The sequence below is a fragment of the Camelus bactrianus genome, chromosome 35 (assembly GCF_048773025.1).
Source record: "Camelus bactrianus isolate YW-2024 breed Bactrian camel chromosome 35, ASM4877302v1, whole genome shotgun sequence".
Lineage (NCBI taxonomy): Eukaryota > Metazoa > Chordata > Mammalia > Artiodactyla > Camelidae > Camelus > Camelus bactrianus.
The window spans coordinates 17,940,567-17,959,546 of record NC_133573.1 but is presented as its reverse complement, the minus strand read 5'-3'; the positions used below and the strand labels follow the sequence as shown (position 1 = coordinate 17,959,546).

Below are 18,980 nucleotides of genomic sequence, written 5' to 3'. Positions count from 1 at the left end.
GCTTGTCATATGTGGCCTTTATTATAGTAAGTTGTGTTCCCTCTATACCCTCTTTGTTGAGAGTTTTTATCATAGATGGATGTTGAATTTTGTTAAATTCTTTACTGCATCTATTGAGATGATCACATGATTTTACCCCTCATTTTGTTAATGTGGTGTATCAAATCAATTCACTGGCAGATACTGAATGATCCCTGCATCTTTTGAATAATTCCCATTTGATCACAGTATATGATCAAGTAATGTTGAAATTGGTTTGCTAATATTTTGTTGAGGATTTCTTCATCTATGTTCATCAGGAATATTGGCCTGAAACTTTCTTTTCTTGTGACACCCTTTTCTGGTTTTGTTATCAGGGTAATTCTGGTCTCATAAAATGAGTTTTGGAAGAGTTCACTCCTCTTCTATTTTTTGGAAGAGTTTGAGAAGGATTGGTATTAATCCTTCTTTGCGTGTTTGGCAGAATTCACCAGTGAAGGCATCTGTTCCTGGATTTTGTTTGTTGAAGGTTTTTGATTACTGATTCAATCTCCTTACTAGTAATCACTCTGTTCAGATTTTCTTTTCATCTTGATTCAGTCTTGGTAGGTTGTATGTTTCTAGGAATTTACCCATTTCTTTTAGGTTGTCCAATTTGTTGGCATATAATTATTCATAGTAGTCTCTTATAATCATCTGTATTCCTTTGGTATCAGTTGTATTATCTCCTCTTTTATTTCTGATTTTTATTTATTTGAATACTCTCTCTTTATTTCTTGCTGAGTCTAGCTAAAACTTTGTCATTTTTTTTATCTTTTTGAAGAACCAGCTCTTCAGTATCATGAAGACTGACCTTGAAGTATATTTTCAAGGAGTGAATAAAGAGGGAAGATTTCAAGGAGAGAACACTACATGAGCCAAAATAGAGAGGAATGAAAAGCATTATACGTTCAGCAACCAAGTGGCTTGGCGGCCAGAATATGGGTATATGGGAAGAGATGGACAAATTGGTCATCACAGGCCCACTTATTCTCATCAGTGATGCATCATGGAAGCCACTGAGAACTTGCCATTTTTGACCTAAATAAAATTAAGGTTTGAGTGACAGATACCACAGAGTAGACAAAATAACATGCTGAACAACATCTCAGAGAGCAGTATAACTTCAAGTAGTAATTACCAGAAAAAAGGGGTACTAATGGCTTTTCTGAAATTAATGCAGTTTTGTTGGCCCCTGCTGATAACTTGTAAAAACAAATGAAAATCCTTGAACTCATCACAGAGATGAGGGGCTCTTTCCAAAAGAAATAAAAAGATCACTATGTTGATGATCATCAACTCATGTCAAGTAGTCATTAAAATGCAGTTCCTGGATGATTATATCCCAAACATTTCATACTTAGATTGTCATTTAAACATAATTGTTTCCAGGGAAATATATACAAGATCTTGTGGTAGCTCACAGCAAAAAAAAAAAAAAAAAAAAAGTGACAATGAATATATGTATGTTCATGTACAACTGAAAAATTGTGCTCTGCACTGGAATTTGACACAACGTTGTAAAATGACTATAACACAATAAAAAATGTTTTTAAATAAATAAATAAATAAGTCACAAAAAAAAAAACCTAAAAAAACAAACTTAGTTGTTTTCAAACTCTATCTTCTCAGTTAAATTAAAAAAAGGGTCTTTGGCAAAACATGAACAAAGATTTCTTGACCCCTTGAATACACTACTCAGGGATGCAAACTCTTAATTGTAGTATCTCAAAGAAATTGGTTAAAATTTAAATTAAGTGCCCAATATGACTAAATCATACAAAGCAGCCCCCAAAAAGTCCAATGAATACTCTTCAAATAACAAGTTTTGTTCTAACTTATACTAGAGAGAAATACGGAAGTTAGTAAAAGAGCTGGTCTGAAAACAAATTTATTTAGCCCAGAGCCGGCTATTAACTGGTTATTGAATCAGCAGGATTCACTTCTCCGATCTCTGATAAGGAACCAGGAGAAAAGTTCCCTTCTAGCAATGACTGTATGATTATTCTCTGCAGAGAAAAAAAGAAAGCGTCATGATACAGACAGGAACAGAACTCACAGTGGTAGAACAAGTGGGTTCTGACCCCAGCTCTTCTCTATGACGTGACATAACCCTGAACGCATCTTTTTTTTCTCTGGGTCTCAGTTTCCTCTAGTTACCTGAGTCAACACAGAAGGCAGGTTGGTATGAATGTGATGGTTCTTTACTCAGTTTTGTTTTGTCTTGTCTTGTTTTGAAGCATCCATGTAATTTGCTCCTAGGCATTATTTCCAGCTTCTAAGTACATTTTAGAAACTGGCTCTCACTGTTTATTTGAATTCCTTTATTTATTGGTACTTAGGAGCAAATACTCATAATGGTCCTTTCCAGGGAGAGCTGATTCAATAACCTCTTCCTTATAAAATTCCTGGAGACCATGTTTAAAAGTTATTTAGCTCTTATTTAGGACCTTTTCCAGCGTGGGGGTGGATTAGTGAAGAAAGGCACAAGGAAATATTTCAGGTGGGGAAGGAGAAGTGATCATTTCTTTTCTAAATTTCCTGGTCTCAGATGGGTCCTCTTACTATATTCTCAGAGTTTCATCTGTCTCTGAATTATCTATCTTGCACAGACACTGCCACCAGCTCATGCCCTGATAAGACATTTTCTCCTAAATTTCACATGGATAATTCCTTCACACTCTTATTTTGACCAAAATAAGATTAGCATTTTCCAAAATAAAGCATACTTAGAAGTACACATGCACATGTGCATGTGCACACACACACACCTCACATAACAGAAATAATATGTCAATAGATTCCTCATTTCAAAATATCCAAACAATAGCCACTAACTGCTTTGATAATTAACATGATGGGGATCAACCAGTTTCAAAGAAAGAAGTAACAGTAGTTTAAAGTTAGGAAGAAATCTTAGGAAAAACAAAATGCATTCAAAATGACTGCTGTGGTCTGTCTTGGTATATCTACAGTGTACCTTTTAGAACCACAAAAGGATGGTGCACAGTAGGACACAGGTGGCTTAGGCGGACACCCTCGATGGGGCTGTCAAGAACACAGGTCTGGGGGGAGGGTATAGCTCAAGTGGTAGAGAGCATGCTTGACATGCGTGAGGTCCCAGGTTCAATCCTCAGTATCTCCTCCAAACAGAAAGAAATGAACAAACCCAATTACCACCCCCTCATAAAACAAACAAAACAAGAACACAGGTCAGACCTCTCAGTTGACTTTCAGTGCTCTCTCTGGACTGGTTTCTGCGTGTCTCTCCAATCCTATTTCTGAGTTTTCACCCTTATAATATAACTTTGATTAATTGCTTGCCTTGCTGTGAGTCTGTCTCCTGGCTTTCATGATTCTGCTCAGGCTGTTCCCTCCAGCAATAATGTTCGTGTAACGGTAACCCTAACTGTCACATGATTAAGTCCTGCTTATTCCCTGCAGTGCTGATTCAAGGCCACTTCCTGCACAAGCCCCCTGTCTCTTCCACTCTCTGCTTCTTCTACACCTCGCACAGGACATTATTTGTGTTCCTTTTATGGTATGGAAACGTCCAACTTTGTATAGTGGTTATTTATACGTTCGTTTTTATCCCTTTCACTAAAAAGGAAGATACTATTTAGGATCTTGTCTTATTCAAAGTAAGGAGGAAAGGGAATTGTCTGTGTGAAATCTAGGAGAAAATGTCTCATCAATGTCCCTCACTGGTGGCGTGTCTGTCCAAGACAGATAACTCAGGTCACAGAGCCTACAGCTGCTTCAGCTGTCAGGCCCTTGCGTGGCAGTTCATCCAGAGCTTTACCCAATGGCCTCAATTAATATGGCAACAATGTGAATGTTGTCTCAACCCAAAATTTCTATGGTAGCAGGAAGTATATCACAATTGGTAATGGGTTGAGCAGGTGTGTAAGAAACGTAGCCTTGCTATGGACTGAAAACAGGAAGTAGGAGAAGACTGTGTTGAGATAATCCCTAGGTTCTTGGTGGGCATAATAGGACGAGTGGTGGTGACACCAATAAGAAAAGGAACAAAGAACTAATGTATGATGGGACTGCAGAAGTTCAGTTTTGAACAGGTTGAGTTTAGAGCATCTTTGAAATACTCAGTGGAGACAGGAATCAAAAGGCGTTATTACGAGAGCAGCCAGGAGAGCATTTCGGAAGTCCTATGTATCAAGGAGCAAATATTCCAAAGGGTGAATAATTCTCGCCACAACATAGTCACAGCCATTAGAGGAAAATTACCTTGCCCAGAAAACGGAAAGTAAAATGGGGTTATGCACTGCATGGAACTGAAAGAACCTGAGTATTACTTCCTGTTGATATTCTGCTTCCTTCCTCACTCCCTCCCTCCCTTCCTTCTTTTTTTTTTTTTTTTTTTTGTATAAAATCAAAATCCCATTCTAGCAAATTTATATTACATCAAGTCCCATACCAAAATAAAGAAATGACAGCTTGAACCAGGCCCTTTTAGCACGGAATGGCTGGACAAGTTTCTAGTTTGTCTTTCATTTGTTAATCCTTTGAGCTGTGTCTCAAATATGCCTTACATCCCGGTTTGGGAACCATATGTGTTGAGACGAGTGGAATGATTAAAGCAGCACTATAAAAAAAGCCATTATTTTTGGCCTAAGAAATAATTATATTTGAGTTACTAAATTCTTATAAATGTTCCTTTTTGCTTCTATAGAATTACATGCAAAATATAATTTATACATATCAAAGACAATCACCACTAACATATTAAGGGTATCAAGTTATTTTGCTTTGCATATAAGAAATTTTAAAAGATAACATGTTTAGAGTATCATTGTCACAAAAAGAAATTTTAATTGGGAATTTATTATTCAAGTAGTTATGGGGCTAGGTTTTTCCTTTATTTACAAGATATGCAAATCATTGCTTAAATAATATTTGTAGTTAAATGTTCAAGATAGATAAAAGAATTTTAGGACCCTGTTTGCATATTCCACATAATGGGTATTCATTGCTTCAGCAGCTAAAAATAGCCTTCCGGGACGGCTGTGAGGAAGGGCTCTGCCTCTCAGTCTAGAAACCGGAAGTGAGGGAGGACCCAGTATTTCTCACTTCATTTTTCACATACAGCAGGGCCTGTGACCTATGCCTGGGGAAGCAATGGTCCTGGAATGAACTCAGAACATCAAGGGAGTGACACAAAGCTCAGATCAGTTTATAAATACTTTGAGGTGGTTGTGGCTTTCAAGAAACCAGTGTTGCTTTGCTGCAGGAAATGTTGCAGTGCTGAAGGTGGGTATCTGTGGTGGCCTCTTAGCAGGCAGTTCTTGAGGAAGGATGTCTGAGGCCCCTGCTTCCTTCGCTTCCTACTCTTTGCCTTCCTCTCAGATCTCTGAGCCATCCAGTATTTTTCACAAAATTACTTTCCTTCTCAAGTTGGCTTATGTTGTTTTTCAGTCAAGATGCTGAATAGTGCATTTCAATTACAAATGACTTTTATCTTTTCCCCTTAAATTGGATAATTGAATATTTTAAAATAGTGGATTCAAGAGTAAAACTTTTCTTTTGAAATACGTTATAATTCATGTTTTTCACTGATTCAGCCTGCACGTGAACATCCTAAATTTTAACTCCTGTGAAAAATGCAATCCCACAGCTGAGGACTTTGCCACAAACAAGGCTGCTGCATTCACATGCATCGCAAGTCCTCAGAACAGGTGAGTAATTATAAGAGCGACTTGTTTGTTAAACTCGGGCCTTGACTTAAAATAGGAAGTTCTTGTTCCATTCCACACCACCTTCTACCACCACCCCTCCCCATCATCAAGACATTTAAAGAACTCAGTTTGTATTCAGTTTATAGGACAGTCCTCTTTAAAACTGAATTGTGAATTAAAAAAAAAATTATCTTGCCCAACACATACGTCAATCCAATTCCAAAGGTTAGTATCACATATAAACAAATGTTAGCTTTGAATCAGCTACGTTGATTTAGTACAGTCGGATTTTAGATTGGTTTTATCAATGCTGGGAACTTATACAAATCAAATAATCTTGCAAGATCTTGAAGAGGGCTACTTTTGCCCAAGGTGGTGCCAGCATTCCAGTCTCTTTTCTTTCACCAGAGTATGCCTCACACTTTGGGACTAGTATGAAAATGCTGAGAGCATTTTTCTTCCCTCTCCTATAAAGTCATAGATCTGTGGGCAAAGAGTGCTATGGGGTCATGATTCAAGCTTCATTCCCAACCCCTCCAAATACACACTGGTGAAAGATACTTTTTAAAATATTTTTAAGCAGAATTAAAATGACAAAAGCATTCTCTAAAACAAGTGAACATGAGAGTGGACCTAACAGATGAGACACACACTGGATAAGAGGGCAGGAACTATAGGTGATGTGAAGTCCAGGACTAGAAATAGGTAGAAAGGTACCTGGAAGGTAAGGAAGCAAAACACACCCTCACAACGAAGGCCCTGACCTGGGCTTGGTGGGGAGCATGGAGCTGAATGTATGCCCTGTCTGGAAGAGAAGACTGATAAAGTTCTGCACCCTCTTCCTTTTATGGAGCCAAGTACCTGAGCTGGCAGGACCGAGCAGAGACATGGGGTCTATGCCATACTGGCTGAGTGACTAGATTTTCAATATCCTCAAAGTCGTGAAGGGCAATTTGGACTAGGGGGCTCCTGAAGCCAGATTATAGCAAAGGCAAAACCTCAAAAACAGGAGAATGGAATGCAGAAAGAAAAAGCAAAACAAAACATCACCTACTAAAGATGGAAGAACAAACTAAAATCCTAAACCACAGAAGGAAACCACATATTGTGCAAACAAACTCATTAATTAGGACACTACAACCTTGTTGAAATACAAATCAAAAAATGACTGTTATACAGTCTAAGATCAAGAGAAAAAGGGAAGAATTACATTCACAAAAAGAAAAAGAAATTAGCAAGGTATGAATGGCCAGATACAAAAGTCAGACATGAGAAAAGAATGGTTAAAAACTAAAACTGTGAGAAATTCTAGAAATGAAAAATACAGGTGTTGATAGAAATATCAGCATGAAAAATCAGTATATAGGATACTCTAGACTAGGTCTAGTCTAACAGAGAATTAGTGAATCGGAAAACAATTATGAAGAAATCATCTCAAATGCAGCAGAGATTCAGAAACTGATGACAAACACAAAAGAGAAATAAGATATTTAAAGTAAATTAGGACTTCCAATACTCATCTCTCAGGAGCAGAAAATAAAAAGAATGCAAGAGGATCAATATTTAAAGGACTAATGACTGAAAAAATTCCTTAACTGAGTAAGTCATGAGTTCTCATATCAAAAGCACGTTCTAAATTCTTAACTGGATAAAGAAGAATATATTTTGTGACTCAAACAGAAGTACTGAGCTTAACACAGTGTCGAAAACATAGTAGTTTTCTTTTTTTTCCTTTTTTTAAAACATTTTTTATTGATTTATAATCATTTCACAGTGTTGTGTCATATTCCAGTGTAGAGCACAATTTTTTAGTTATACATCAACATACATATATTCATTGTCACATTTTTTTCTCTGTGAGCTACCATAAGATCTTGTGTATATTTCCCTGTGCTATACAGTATAATCTTGTTTATCTATTCTACAATTTTGAAATCCCAGTCTAATCCTTCCCACCCTCCACCCCCTTGGCAACCACAAGTTTGTATTCTATGTCTGTGAGTCTATTTCTGTTTTGTATTTATGCTTTGTGTTTTTTTCTTAGATTCCACATATGAGTGATCTCAAATGGTATTTTTCTTTCTCTTTCTGGCTTACTTCACTTAGAATGACATTCTCCAGGAGCATCCATGTTGCTGCAAATGGTGCTACGTTGTCGGTTTTTATGGCTGAGTAGTATTCCATTGTATAAATATACCACATCTTCTTTATCCAGTCATCTGTTGATGGACATTTAGGCTGTTTCCATGTCTTGGCTATTGTGAATAATGCTGCTATGAACATTGGGATGCAGAAAACAGTAGTTTTCAATAATTTTTTTTTAATCACTAGAACTTAGAGCACCAGGCTTTCAGTCTGAATATTGTATAGTTCAACCATTCTTATAATGCTTGAATGCTGGGAGGCAATTCTCCAAGAGTCTCTCACATTTCTTCATGTCTTGTATTAGCTTTTGTTCTAGACTATATTTGCTATGTTTGTTATACAAACAGCCTTGGAAGTGAAAGAAAGTGTCTCCCTCCAGAATATATGGAAATTTTGTTTGCTGTCCAGAATAGTGAAGAAAACGTCTGCTCCAGGGCAAAGTTTAGGGAGATATACTAGCAATCCCTTTAAAAGATTAGAGTTTCCCAAGCTTAAGGTTCCCAAACTGTGAGGCAAACCCACTGTGTACACAGCATCTACCAAGGCCATTCCAGGTCACCCCGAGGACTTATGGGGCAAGAACAACTGACATGAACATAAAACTCACACTGTGGGCTTAACTGTGAGTAAGAAAGTCCCCTGTCTCTGATCCAGGAGTCTTGTATCTTCTGCCAGCATTTATGAAATGGGCAGGTCAACCTGTTAGCTTGCAAGTGGGAGAAAATCTTAGATCCTTCAGAACTGTTGACATTGAACATCCCATATAATATTGGTTCACCTCAATCTCTGTTTTGTTTGTTTGCTTGCTGTTTGTCCATTTGCTTTGGGAAGCATGGCCGACTGTGGAACAGTATCCACACAAAGATACAAAGATGGGCATGGATGAACCCACAACTACCTCCCCACTATAAACGGCATGCCTGCTTCCTTCTTTTTGGCACTCTATTCCACTCACAACTTAAATTCTTCCCCACTGAAGGTCTCTCCAGCAAGGCTGTAAACTCACTTAGGCAGGGACTGTTACCTCCCAAGACTGTCCACAATCATTGGCCATTGACACTCGTGTGAATAAAGCTTTGTCTCTGGGATTAGGATTTGAATCCCTGCTAAGTCATTCCTCACCTGTGCAGCTTCATACAAGTTAATTGGCCTCTGCAAACCTCAGTTCTTCTCAGCTGAGAAAACTGGGATCATAAAACATTTCCCTTGGAGTTGTTGTAAAATCACATGACATCATATAAAGTCCTAACATAATGTCCTGTGCATAGTAGGCATTAAAGAAATAGGAATTAAATGTGTTAAACTGCATTAGGAATTCAAATACAACTGCCTTTTAGGTCATGCCTTGTTTTCTACCCACTTCTCCCAACTCCCTAAATAGTGATATATGCTCCTGAGATGAAATTAATGGGATCCTCAAGAATAAATTTAAATTACAAAAGATTATTTTTCAACTTAACAGTACCATCTACAGGAATTTATCTTAAGGAAATGATAAGAGATTTGTGTACAACTCTTCCTTACAGTGTGACTTATTAGAATAAAAACAATAAATAACAACCTAAGTGTCTAATAATAGGGGATTATTTAAATCAATCATTGAATAAGTCACGCAAGAGAATGTTGAGCAGCAATTAAAAATTTTGTGGTAGAAGGATATTTATAGACATAGATATTCATTATTCAGTGAAAGAAGGCAGGTTTCAGGACACATATTCCAATTTTGTTTTTAAATGTGTTTCCATTCATGAGATACTAGAATGTTATAGATCAAAATGTTATAAACAGTTTTATGTTGTACACTTCTATGTATCTTCTAAATTTCATAAAATGAACTTATATACTATCTATAATAAGTAAAAAAATTCAATATTATAAAAACTACACATAGTAGTGCATTAAAAATCAAAATAGGAAGCATAAATAAAAATATTAAAAGTTACTTCTGAATATAATTCAAACAGGGAAAAATGATACCAAAAAAATCATAGTGTCAAAAAGTATTTCAAATGTTATGTTCCTTTTTAAATTCCAAATTTAAGATATCTTATTCCACAGAAGAGCAGAAAACACAAGAAAATATAAGCCAATACTAGTCACCTATTGAGGTTTACATTCTCTGTTCTGATGAAGTTGTTTAAATAATGCTGCCAGTAATTTTACCTACACCAGACTGCAACTCATCATGTGACATTCACTTTTCATGCGAATACCATCTTATCTCCAAACCACAAGTAGGAAATTTAAATAATTAAACCAAGGAGTTCCTTACTCACCTTAACAACCACCACATCATCTAACTGCCCAACTCTTTAGATGATCTTTGGACTTTTGGAGTCAAGATATGATTTGATTACCTGGCCTTTTCTGTGCCTCCCGTGCACTGATGAATATCGATGAATTCCTTGAGTTGTTTTTGCAACATCACATCTTTGCCTTCAATTTGAGTAATGAATTTATGCTGTAAAAGATCTGACACTGTTGGACGCTTTTCATAATCTTTAGTCAAGCACCTGCACTGGCAAAAAAAGAACATGCAATTGTTAGATAAGTTAGAGCTTTGAAATTATTATTCACAGTCTTAAAAACTACTCTAACACAATGGAATGATGCTCTCCATCAATGCTCAGCCCAAGAAACATATCTCAAAAAATGTTAAAACTGCAACAGGATGAATTAATGTCTGTGAAAGTGCACATATCCCTGAGTGATTATGCTATAGTGATACCAACTTCCACTAAATTCCACTTCCCTAGCCTCCCAGCAAGTCTTATTGCAGAGTGATAATTGAACTCAGTCTCCACTGCAAAGACTCCTTTACAAGTCAGTAGCTAAAGATAAACAACAATGAAGTCATTATAGTTTTAATGCTTATCTAAAATTAAAACAAAATTTTCAGTGTCCCTTCACTAATGCTTTTAAAGGTTTCTCAATTGATCTGTTTCTTTCTACGTGATAAAACTGCTAACCCATTTGCGAAGGCTTATGTGCTGGGGGTGTTGGAATTCCACAATAGCACAGTGAATGTTTCATGAGGTCCTACAGTAGATGGACGAGTGCACTATCACACGTCTTGATAGGATCAACCAGGTGACAGCATCAAAGAGGAGCATTTGAACAAACACTGGATCTTTAGCCTGCTGTCTTCAAATATTTGGAAGAGGAATTAGACTAGTTTTCAGTGGTCACAAGGGACAAAAAACCTAGGATCACTGGTAGAATTAAGAGAGAACAGATTTCTGGGCAGTGTAAGGGGGAACTTGTTGACAGTCAATCTTATCAAAGATGGAACGGGATGCACTGAGAAGCATGATTATTTTTATTAGGGGTTTACTGATTGGATGGTCACTCAGCACACATGTTCTAGAAGGATTCATGCTCTGGATACCCTTCCAACCCTGAGGTTCTGAGGATCGATGATTATGAGAACACTGGTCACAGCTGGGCTGTCATGTGGGGACAGAAAACAAGAAAAAAATAAGAAGGAACCCATGCCTGACCTGAGCCGTGCCATTTCTCATCTGTATTGTTCATCTTCCTGGGATGGGAATTTGGCAATTTATTCTATTGGGCTTAACTAAAAAGATCGTACCCAGGGATGCTAACATATGCTAAGGAATGAGGATGACACTCTTAGTTTTCATTTTGTCTAAGAGAATATGTCAATTTCTGCCACCTGCAGCACGTGTAGCTACGCACTGAGTTCAGTCACATATGGGATTATTTTATTCAAGTAAAACCTCATCAAATAGCTGATGGGTACCAGCCACCCTGTGAAACATTGAAGTCATAAGGACAAGTAAGGCACATTTGGTGCCTTAGAGTTACTTACAGTCTCGTTTGGGAGAAAGACCTCTAAACAGGAAGCTGAATAAAAGAGGTGATGCTGCCAGAGCAGGTGCAGCAAAGTGCAATGAGAGCACCCACGGCAGGGCCCTCCCTGCCTGGAGGAAACCTGGATGTGTTTCAGGAGGTGAAACGGCGTGGGATATGTCAATGTACCCAGCCCCGATGAGAGTCCGCATGGAAGGATCTGCAGATGTGGGCATGACTGAATGATGGGGAGCCCTTTGAAGTTACCAAAAATTCTCCTAAGAGATCTGTGACTATCCTATAGAGCACAGTACATACTCAGAAATAACTAGTTAAGTGAAAACTAAAAAAAAAAAAAAAAAGATTATCAATCCTTCTGGCACCTTCATAACCCTTAAATAAGCCTCTGTCTTTATAGAAACAAGTAGCTATTGTTGGTGGGAAAACCAGCCGTAGCAGTAGGGGCACGTGTGATGGGTCTCTCTGCTTTCTTTGCTCTTTTTACATTTTCTTTTTTTTTAAACTTTATTTATGTATTTATTTTACAGTATCATTTTTTTTAAGTTGAAGTATAGCTGATGTACAATATTATATGTTACAGGTATACAATATCGTGGTTTACAAGTTTTAAAGGTTATTCTCCAATTGTAGTTATTATAAAATATTGGCTCTATCCCTCATGTTGTAGAGTACATCCTCGTAGCTTATTTGATACCTGACAGTTTGTTTCTTTTTCACATTTTCTGAGTGAAGTGTGACACATCAAAAGTTAATGACCCCTCTCTTCCACTTACAACCCAGAGTCATCCCTCACCTTAGTCTTCCAAGGTGAAGTCCTAATAAAGATTACGAGAAAAGTTCATGGACAGATTTAGAAAGGGCTGACTCATAGCTTCCAGCCAACTGTCTGGAGGCCAGTGCACTTGTCCTAAGTAGCTGTCATATTAAAAATGAATTTCAAATGTATAAGCATTTTATCTATGTGATTATCTGACTCACCACTTGCAATGAAAATTCCCTGACTGTGATGAGAATTAGCGATGCAGATAAATGAAGGGCTAAATAACTGACTGAATAAGATGATGGTCAGAAGGTGGGAGGTGTTGAGGGCATGGCTACAAAAGCCAGGTGCACAGAGAGCATGTCCGTGGACGATGCAACGTCCGCAGAAGCACTGTCATCAATAAGCAGATGAACAGGACCCCAAGGTCATTATTGGAACAACAATGAGTTCACCGAACATTTCAGAAGACACTACAAATGCTTGTTTTGAAGAAAATAATGGAAACTCCTGGAGCTATTTAAAAGATAAGGAGGAGATTCAGAAGGGTGGAGGAATTGTTATAAAAGGCACATTTCAAAATTATAGCAGGATGGGATCTTTGGTTCTTTTAAAAGACTCTATTGTTACTCACTTGCTGATGAAGTCATTGAATTCTGCCGACCATATCTCAGGCTGCCTCAGTTTTGGGGGTGGATTCCTAGAAAAGTAAGATACAAGGTTGGATTGTGCACACCGCTCAGTCAGGACAAAATTAAGGGGCAGAGCTGGACAGGCTGGACAGACATGACTGCATCCAGCCTCTGCCTGGTATAATCAAGCATTACCATCATTTTCCAATTCAAAGAAGGATCATGAGTTATTAATCATTCTGTATGTGGAATGACAGGTTCCTTGTTTCTCTGAAAGCACTTAATACATGACCCATTTTTTTCTAACTGTTCATTTTTTTTTTTCTTTGAAAGAATCTTCTTGCTTTGAACTGAGAGCCCTAGAGGAAAACATAAATACTTAGCCAAATAGAAACAATGATTACCGGGGAAAAGATTTTTTACTTTCGGTTCTGCAGAAGACTCTGCGGAACATCCAGGGTACCCAGAGGTGGCCTGAAAGGAGAATTGTTCAGAACATGGAGACAACTGCAGCAGAGAGGGACCTTTCTTGCAGGATGACTTTAAGACCTGTTTTGTTGTTACTGGGTGGCTGGAAACAAGGTTACAAAAGCGAGGAACTGGAAAATACGATGAGCAATAAAGCTCTGAATGCCACTTAGAACATTTTGTTATTAATTCCTTTCATCTTAAGCTGAGCAAACCTTTTCCTTTTTGGTATGTTCATGAATACAAAGGAACATCATTTGAAAATGAGGCTAATCTAACTGTAATCAAGCACCACTGATCAGCTGTGAGAGTTGAGTTTGCTGAAGTACTGCTTTATGTTAATTCGAACGGCTCTCTGTTTTCATTAGTGGAATGGAAGCACTTTGTCTTCAGCTCTGCATTACTCCTCAAACGGCTTCTAATGAAATTAATGTGCAGTCTGTACTGGCTCATTAAAGGAAAGTGCAGCGACTCATCTACCCGAGATCACACCTACAGCTCATTTCATGACCCTCAGGACTATCTGAAGATTGCTGATTTGCACATTAAAAGAAGCAATTCTTTTCTCCGACAATCATGCCTTGTTTCCTGTTCTCCTGATAATTTTCTTTCTAAGAGATCTATTGGCTTGCTTTGAGTATAACAAGGCTTTGATCTAGAACAATTCAGAACTTGGGTAGCTTTTCAGATGCCCTTTTCCCCTAATTATTTCTACAGTCCGTATTCTTAGAATTCCATCTTAGAGACATACTGACGGTAGAAGTAATGAGAAATAACTAAGATGGAGCAGTTTCCAGAAGTTCCTTGCTTGTTGCTAGAAAATATATCAACATTAGCGTTCCCTCCTCTGCATGGCATCATCACCAAGGGCAGTAACACTAAGCTAACTACAGTCATTTGACCATAAAGATGGTTCAGAAAGAATGGTCCTTCGTCATACATACTGAATGACAGTAGGAGTTAGGACACACAGATTTTTTGTTTGTTTGTTTTCCTCAAATTTAATGAAATGTCTTAGACTTGGTATAGAGCAGGTTTCCTGTTTTTTTTTTTTTTTTAAATAATCTTGTTTCCCTCTTTACCAAATAAACAATATATTTCACAAACAGTAAGACCAGAGAGATACATTGAAATTGTTATGTAAAGGATGGTATATAGATTATCTAGGGTATTACAATTCACAATATATAAATAGGGCAGGAAACTCCCAGGTAAGGTTAAAAACAAATTCAAATGCTTTGGTCTTATACCAATTTAAGTATATGCCAAATATTCCAAATGGATCTATTTGGAAATGGATAAATCATATTGGCATTATTACTTTAGGACTGGAAACACCCCCACCAGGGCTTTGTACATATGATTCAATGTTCTGTGGGCATTAGGACCACAAAATTTAGTTAATGGAGCGTGTGGTAACAAACTGTAACATACTTTACCTCTCTGCCCTGGACCCTGTCACCACAGGCCCTTTCTATGCATTTCATTAAAGTTAAGGAGCCAGGCAAAATCCCTAAAAAAGTCCTCAAAAGACAACAGATTTATAATAAAAATAGGTAGACTTTTCACATCAGTTTTCTGAAATATCTAGGAATTAACCAAAACATATATAAGAGAGTGATTAATTAGCTCTCAGATAAGCTGAGGAAAGTGTGTCAATAAACGCATTGAAGGGGAGGGGTCTACAGAGGAAAGTGCCTTCCTGGCTCCAAAGAGCTTAGTGTTTTACATTAATATATTCAGAACAGCAACATGTTTAAAATCCTTATTATTTGATCAGTAAATTTTATTCATAATTTTCTTAATGCTATTATTTTAAAATTCTAAACAAAGGGAAGTCTAAGCAAATAGCAAAAATTACTAGATTGATGGAGCGAAACTCAGCACATCACTGTGGCATTGACTGTGGATCAGGGAGCCTCAGTGACGAGTGAGGAAGTGGACCAAGAATGGGAGGAACTGCTGTTTTCTGAGATCAAATCCTTACCGAAGGGAAAAAGACACATTATATCCAGAGAAAGCTCTTTTACTTAGACTAGAGAAATGAAACTGTGGGACAATAAGAGTGTCTTGGAAGAAGCAGAATGATATTCCAGACCACCCTGCTCCCAGTCTGGTGAAGTACAGCTGGATATTTCCATGAGGAGCCTGACGAGCCGTCAGTGGCTGGAGGGCTGCCGGTGCCAGACGCACGTGAGAGCCCTCTGACCTTGGGATCTTGAAGAGCGCTCTCATGGGATGCAGGTCGGCTAGTGGAGGGTCTCCATCCCCGAGCTCGATGGCTGTGATCCCCAGGGACCACGTGTCACATCTGGCATCATAAGTGGTATCCAACTGCTGTTCACACGCAATCACCTAATAGAAAACAGAAAAAAAAAAAAAGTGACATTTGTGACTTTAACAAGCACAAAGCAAAAAGCTCAGGACAGTGTGGAAGTTCAAGCTGATGAGGTTAATAGCTACGATCAAAGGCAGTAACATGGGGGAGTAAAAGCTCACATCACAACCTGTAGTAGCAACTTTATTCTGAGAACAGAGAATATCTTAGCAGGTTTGCATATATAAGGGAAGAAGCCTATGGGAAAAAATATTTTTGAAAATGCAAAACAGAAAGGGGAATGAAACAGTGTCCCCAGTGGATGGGAAGGGATGGGATCAATCACACAGCTAAAGCTTGTGCAATGACAAGAGCTCAGTAAACATTTGATGAGTGGACGAGTCATTCATCATGGCAAAGATGAAGAATGTATCTTTAATGAGTTAAAAGTGAAGAAGGAGGTAAAGAAAATTAAGCTCTAGAGCAGTCTACTTAAATGGCCTTGACCTTTTCTGACAACTAGAAGGCAGGAATGAGACAAGTCTGGAGAAATGTAAAAAGGCTTACACCATTAATAAGAGAAAAATAAACTGGATAAAAATAAACATTGATTTGCACAGCTAAGTACCATCAACAAAATGAAAAGACAACCTACGGAATGGGAGAAAATACTTGCAAATAATGCAACCAACAAGGACTTAATTTCCAAAATACACAAACAGCTCATACACCTTAATATCAAAAAAACAAGCAACCCAATCAAAAAATGGACAGAAGACCTCAATAGACATTTCTCCAAAGAAGATATCCAGATGGCCAACAAGTACGTGAAAGGATGCTTAGCATCACTAATTGTCAGAGAAATGCAAATCAATACAATGAGATATGACCTCACACCAGCCAGAATGGGCATCATCAAAAAGTCTACAAAAGATGAATGCTGGAGAGGGTGTGGAGAAAAAGGAACTCTCCTACACTGTTGGTGGGAATGTAAATTGGTGCAGCCACTATGAAGGACAGGGTGCAAATTCCTTAAAAAACTAAAAATAGACTTACCACATGATCCAGCAATCCCACTCCTGGGCATATACCCGGAGAAAAATATAATTCAAAAAGACACATGCACTCCAATGTTCATAGCAGCACTATTTACAATAGCCAAAACATGGGAAAAAACCCAAATGCCATCAACAGATGACTGAGTAAAGAAGGTGTAGTGTATATATGTATATGTATACACACACACACACACACATATATATTTATAATGGAACATCACTCAGCCATAAAAAAGAATAAAATAATGCCATTTGCAGCAACATGGATGGCCCTGGAGATCATCATTCTAAGTGAAGCGAGCCAGAAAGAGAAAGAAAAATGCCATATGATACCATTTACATGTGGAATCTAGGAAAAAGGGATACAAATGAACTACTTATTATTTATAACTTAGATGATTGATTTCTTGAATATGTGTAAGCATATCGGACTGTCCTTTATTACTGGATTACCGCATTTTGTTGACTCTTATTTTGTGGTTGGCTTTATTCCTTTGATAACTATGTAAGTTTAAAAAGCTAAAGCTCTAAACTGTCAGATATGTAAACATATCTGTAAACTTTGAAACGGTTTTATCTCTCAATGAGTTGCTCTTCCTAGGATAAACATTGCTTACCTTCCCCCAATCAATCAATCAATCAATCAACAAACACTGATAAGGCTTTATCAGCAGCTTCTCTGGGAGAACACTGAAGAGTCAAGCTACAACCAGGTTTTTAAAAATTCCAGTAATTAAAGACATCACTCAGAAATGAGGAAAAAAGGTGGGCTTTTTTTTTTTTTTTTGCAGTATTGTGACATAATATAACACAGAAGAATTATTACATAGCTACATCACCATTTATTTCTAAATATATACTATAAATAAGATGGACTGCAAATAATAATTGTGACATCAATGAGTGATAACAAAAAGAAAATTCAACTTTAAAATTTTAGAACTATTTTTTACATTAAAATAAATTTTACATTTTGTGAATGCCAGCCAACTCACAAGACAAATAAAAAAATGATTTGGAGACAATGGCAGGTTAGAGTTTTATCATTTAACTATAGTGCAATGAAATGACATGCAAAGTGAAGGAAATTTAAGGTCCTGTCTGGAACAATATTTCATCTTTCTGACTCCACTTAATATCAGGCTTAACACATTAAAAAAATTCCTGTGTTGGCACAGTGCAGTCTAGTCAGTAACATCTACACATGTGCCATCCAGGAAGGGTGACACCTTCCCAGGTAGATCTTTATTCATACCTGACACTCACAGCAATGAAAAAAAAGAGTTTAAATACAAACATACGAGTGTGATTAAAAGTAAAATGGAGGCAATGACAAACACAACATGTGGGACAAGATCACTCCAGGGAGGGAGGGGTCAGAGGATGGGACAGAGGAAAAGCAGAGAAGCAAATGTGCACTAGAGGTGACATCCTCGTCCTGGGCTGCGTGGTGAGTTCATGGGCAAATAAACAAGAAAGCCATGACCCAAACCAATTCTAAGCACCTGAAGGCCAATAATACATACATAAATAAATAAATTGTGTGTGTGTGTGTGTGTGTGTGCACGCGTGCACGCATGTGTGTGGAAAGAGAGAAACAGGATATATTTTCCCAATTTAGAGGCAGTTTGATGAGGATGGGGCCATCACCTTACACAGCCCTTCTCAACTTTTCCCACCAAAGCATTTTTATTAACACAGGAGAGTGAGTTGCTGAAATCAGAGAGCATAGCCTGAACTACTGGAAGCAAGAGTCCCAAGTTTTCTACTAACAATTCATGTGACACGTGGTCCGCTAGCTCGGACACATCCCAACTACTTGCAGTGAGCGCCAGTGGTGCCTGTGGTGTAGGTGGTGCACATGGTGACCTGTTTACAGCATCCTGTTGATTAAACCTCCAAGCCTATGACTCGGCGACTCTACACCATGAAGCTGTCTTGAAAATTTGTGCGCTGACCCCCAATTTGATCAATTATGTATAAAATTCTTTTTAGAAGAAATGGTTTATTAACAGGGAAGAAAACTATTATAGGACAGTTGTAAGACTAGCCTTA

The 18,980-nt window shown here is 37.8% G+C and overlaps 1 protein-coding gene across 1 annotated transcript in view; it reads right to left on the bottom strand.

Annotated features, from left to right (window-relative positions):
* Positions 1 to 18,980, bottom strand: part of MYO3A (myosin IIIA) — a 193,613-nt gene that overhangs the window by 127,394 nt on the left and 47,239 nt on the right. Inside the window, exons 7-9 of the mRNA XM_074358211.1 lie at positions 15,760 to 15,905; positions 13,085 to 13,150; positions 10,214 to 10,369 (exon numbers count right to left, since the gene is read on the bottom strand). Of these exons, the coding sequence (XP_074214312.1) occupies positions 10,214 to 10,369; positions 13,085 to 13,150; positions 15,760 to 15,905 (368 nt within the window). The remainder of the gene's footprint in view (positions 1 to 10,213; positions 10,370 to 13,084; positions 13,151 to 15,759; positions 15,906 to 18,980) is intronic.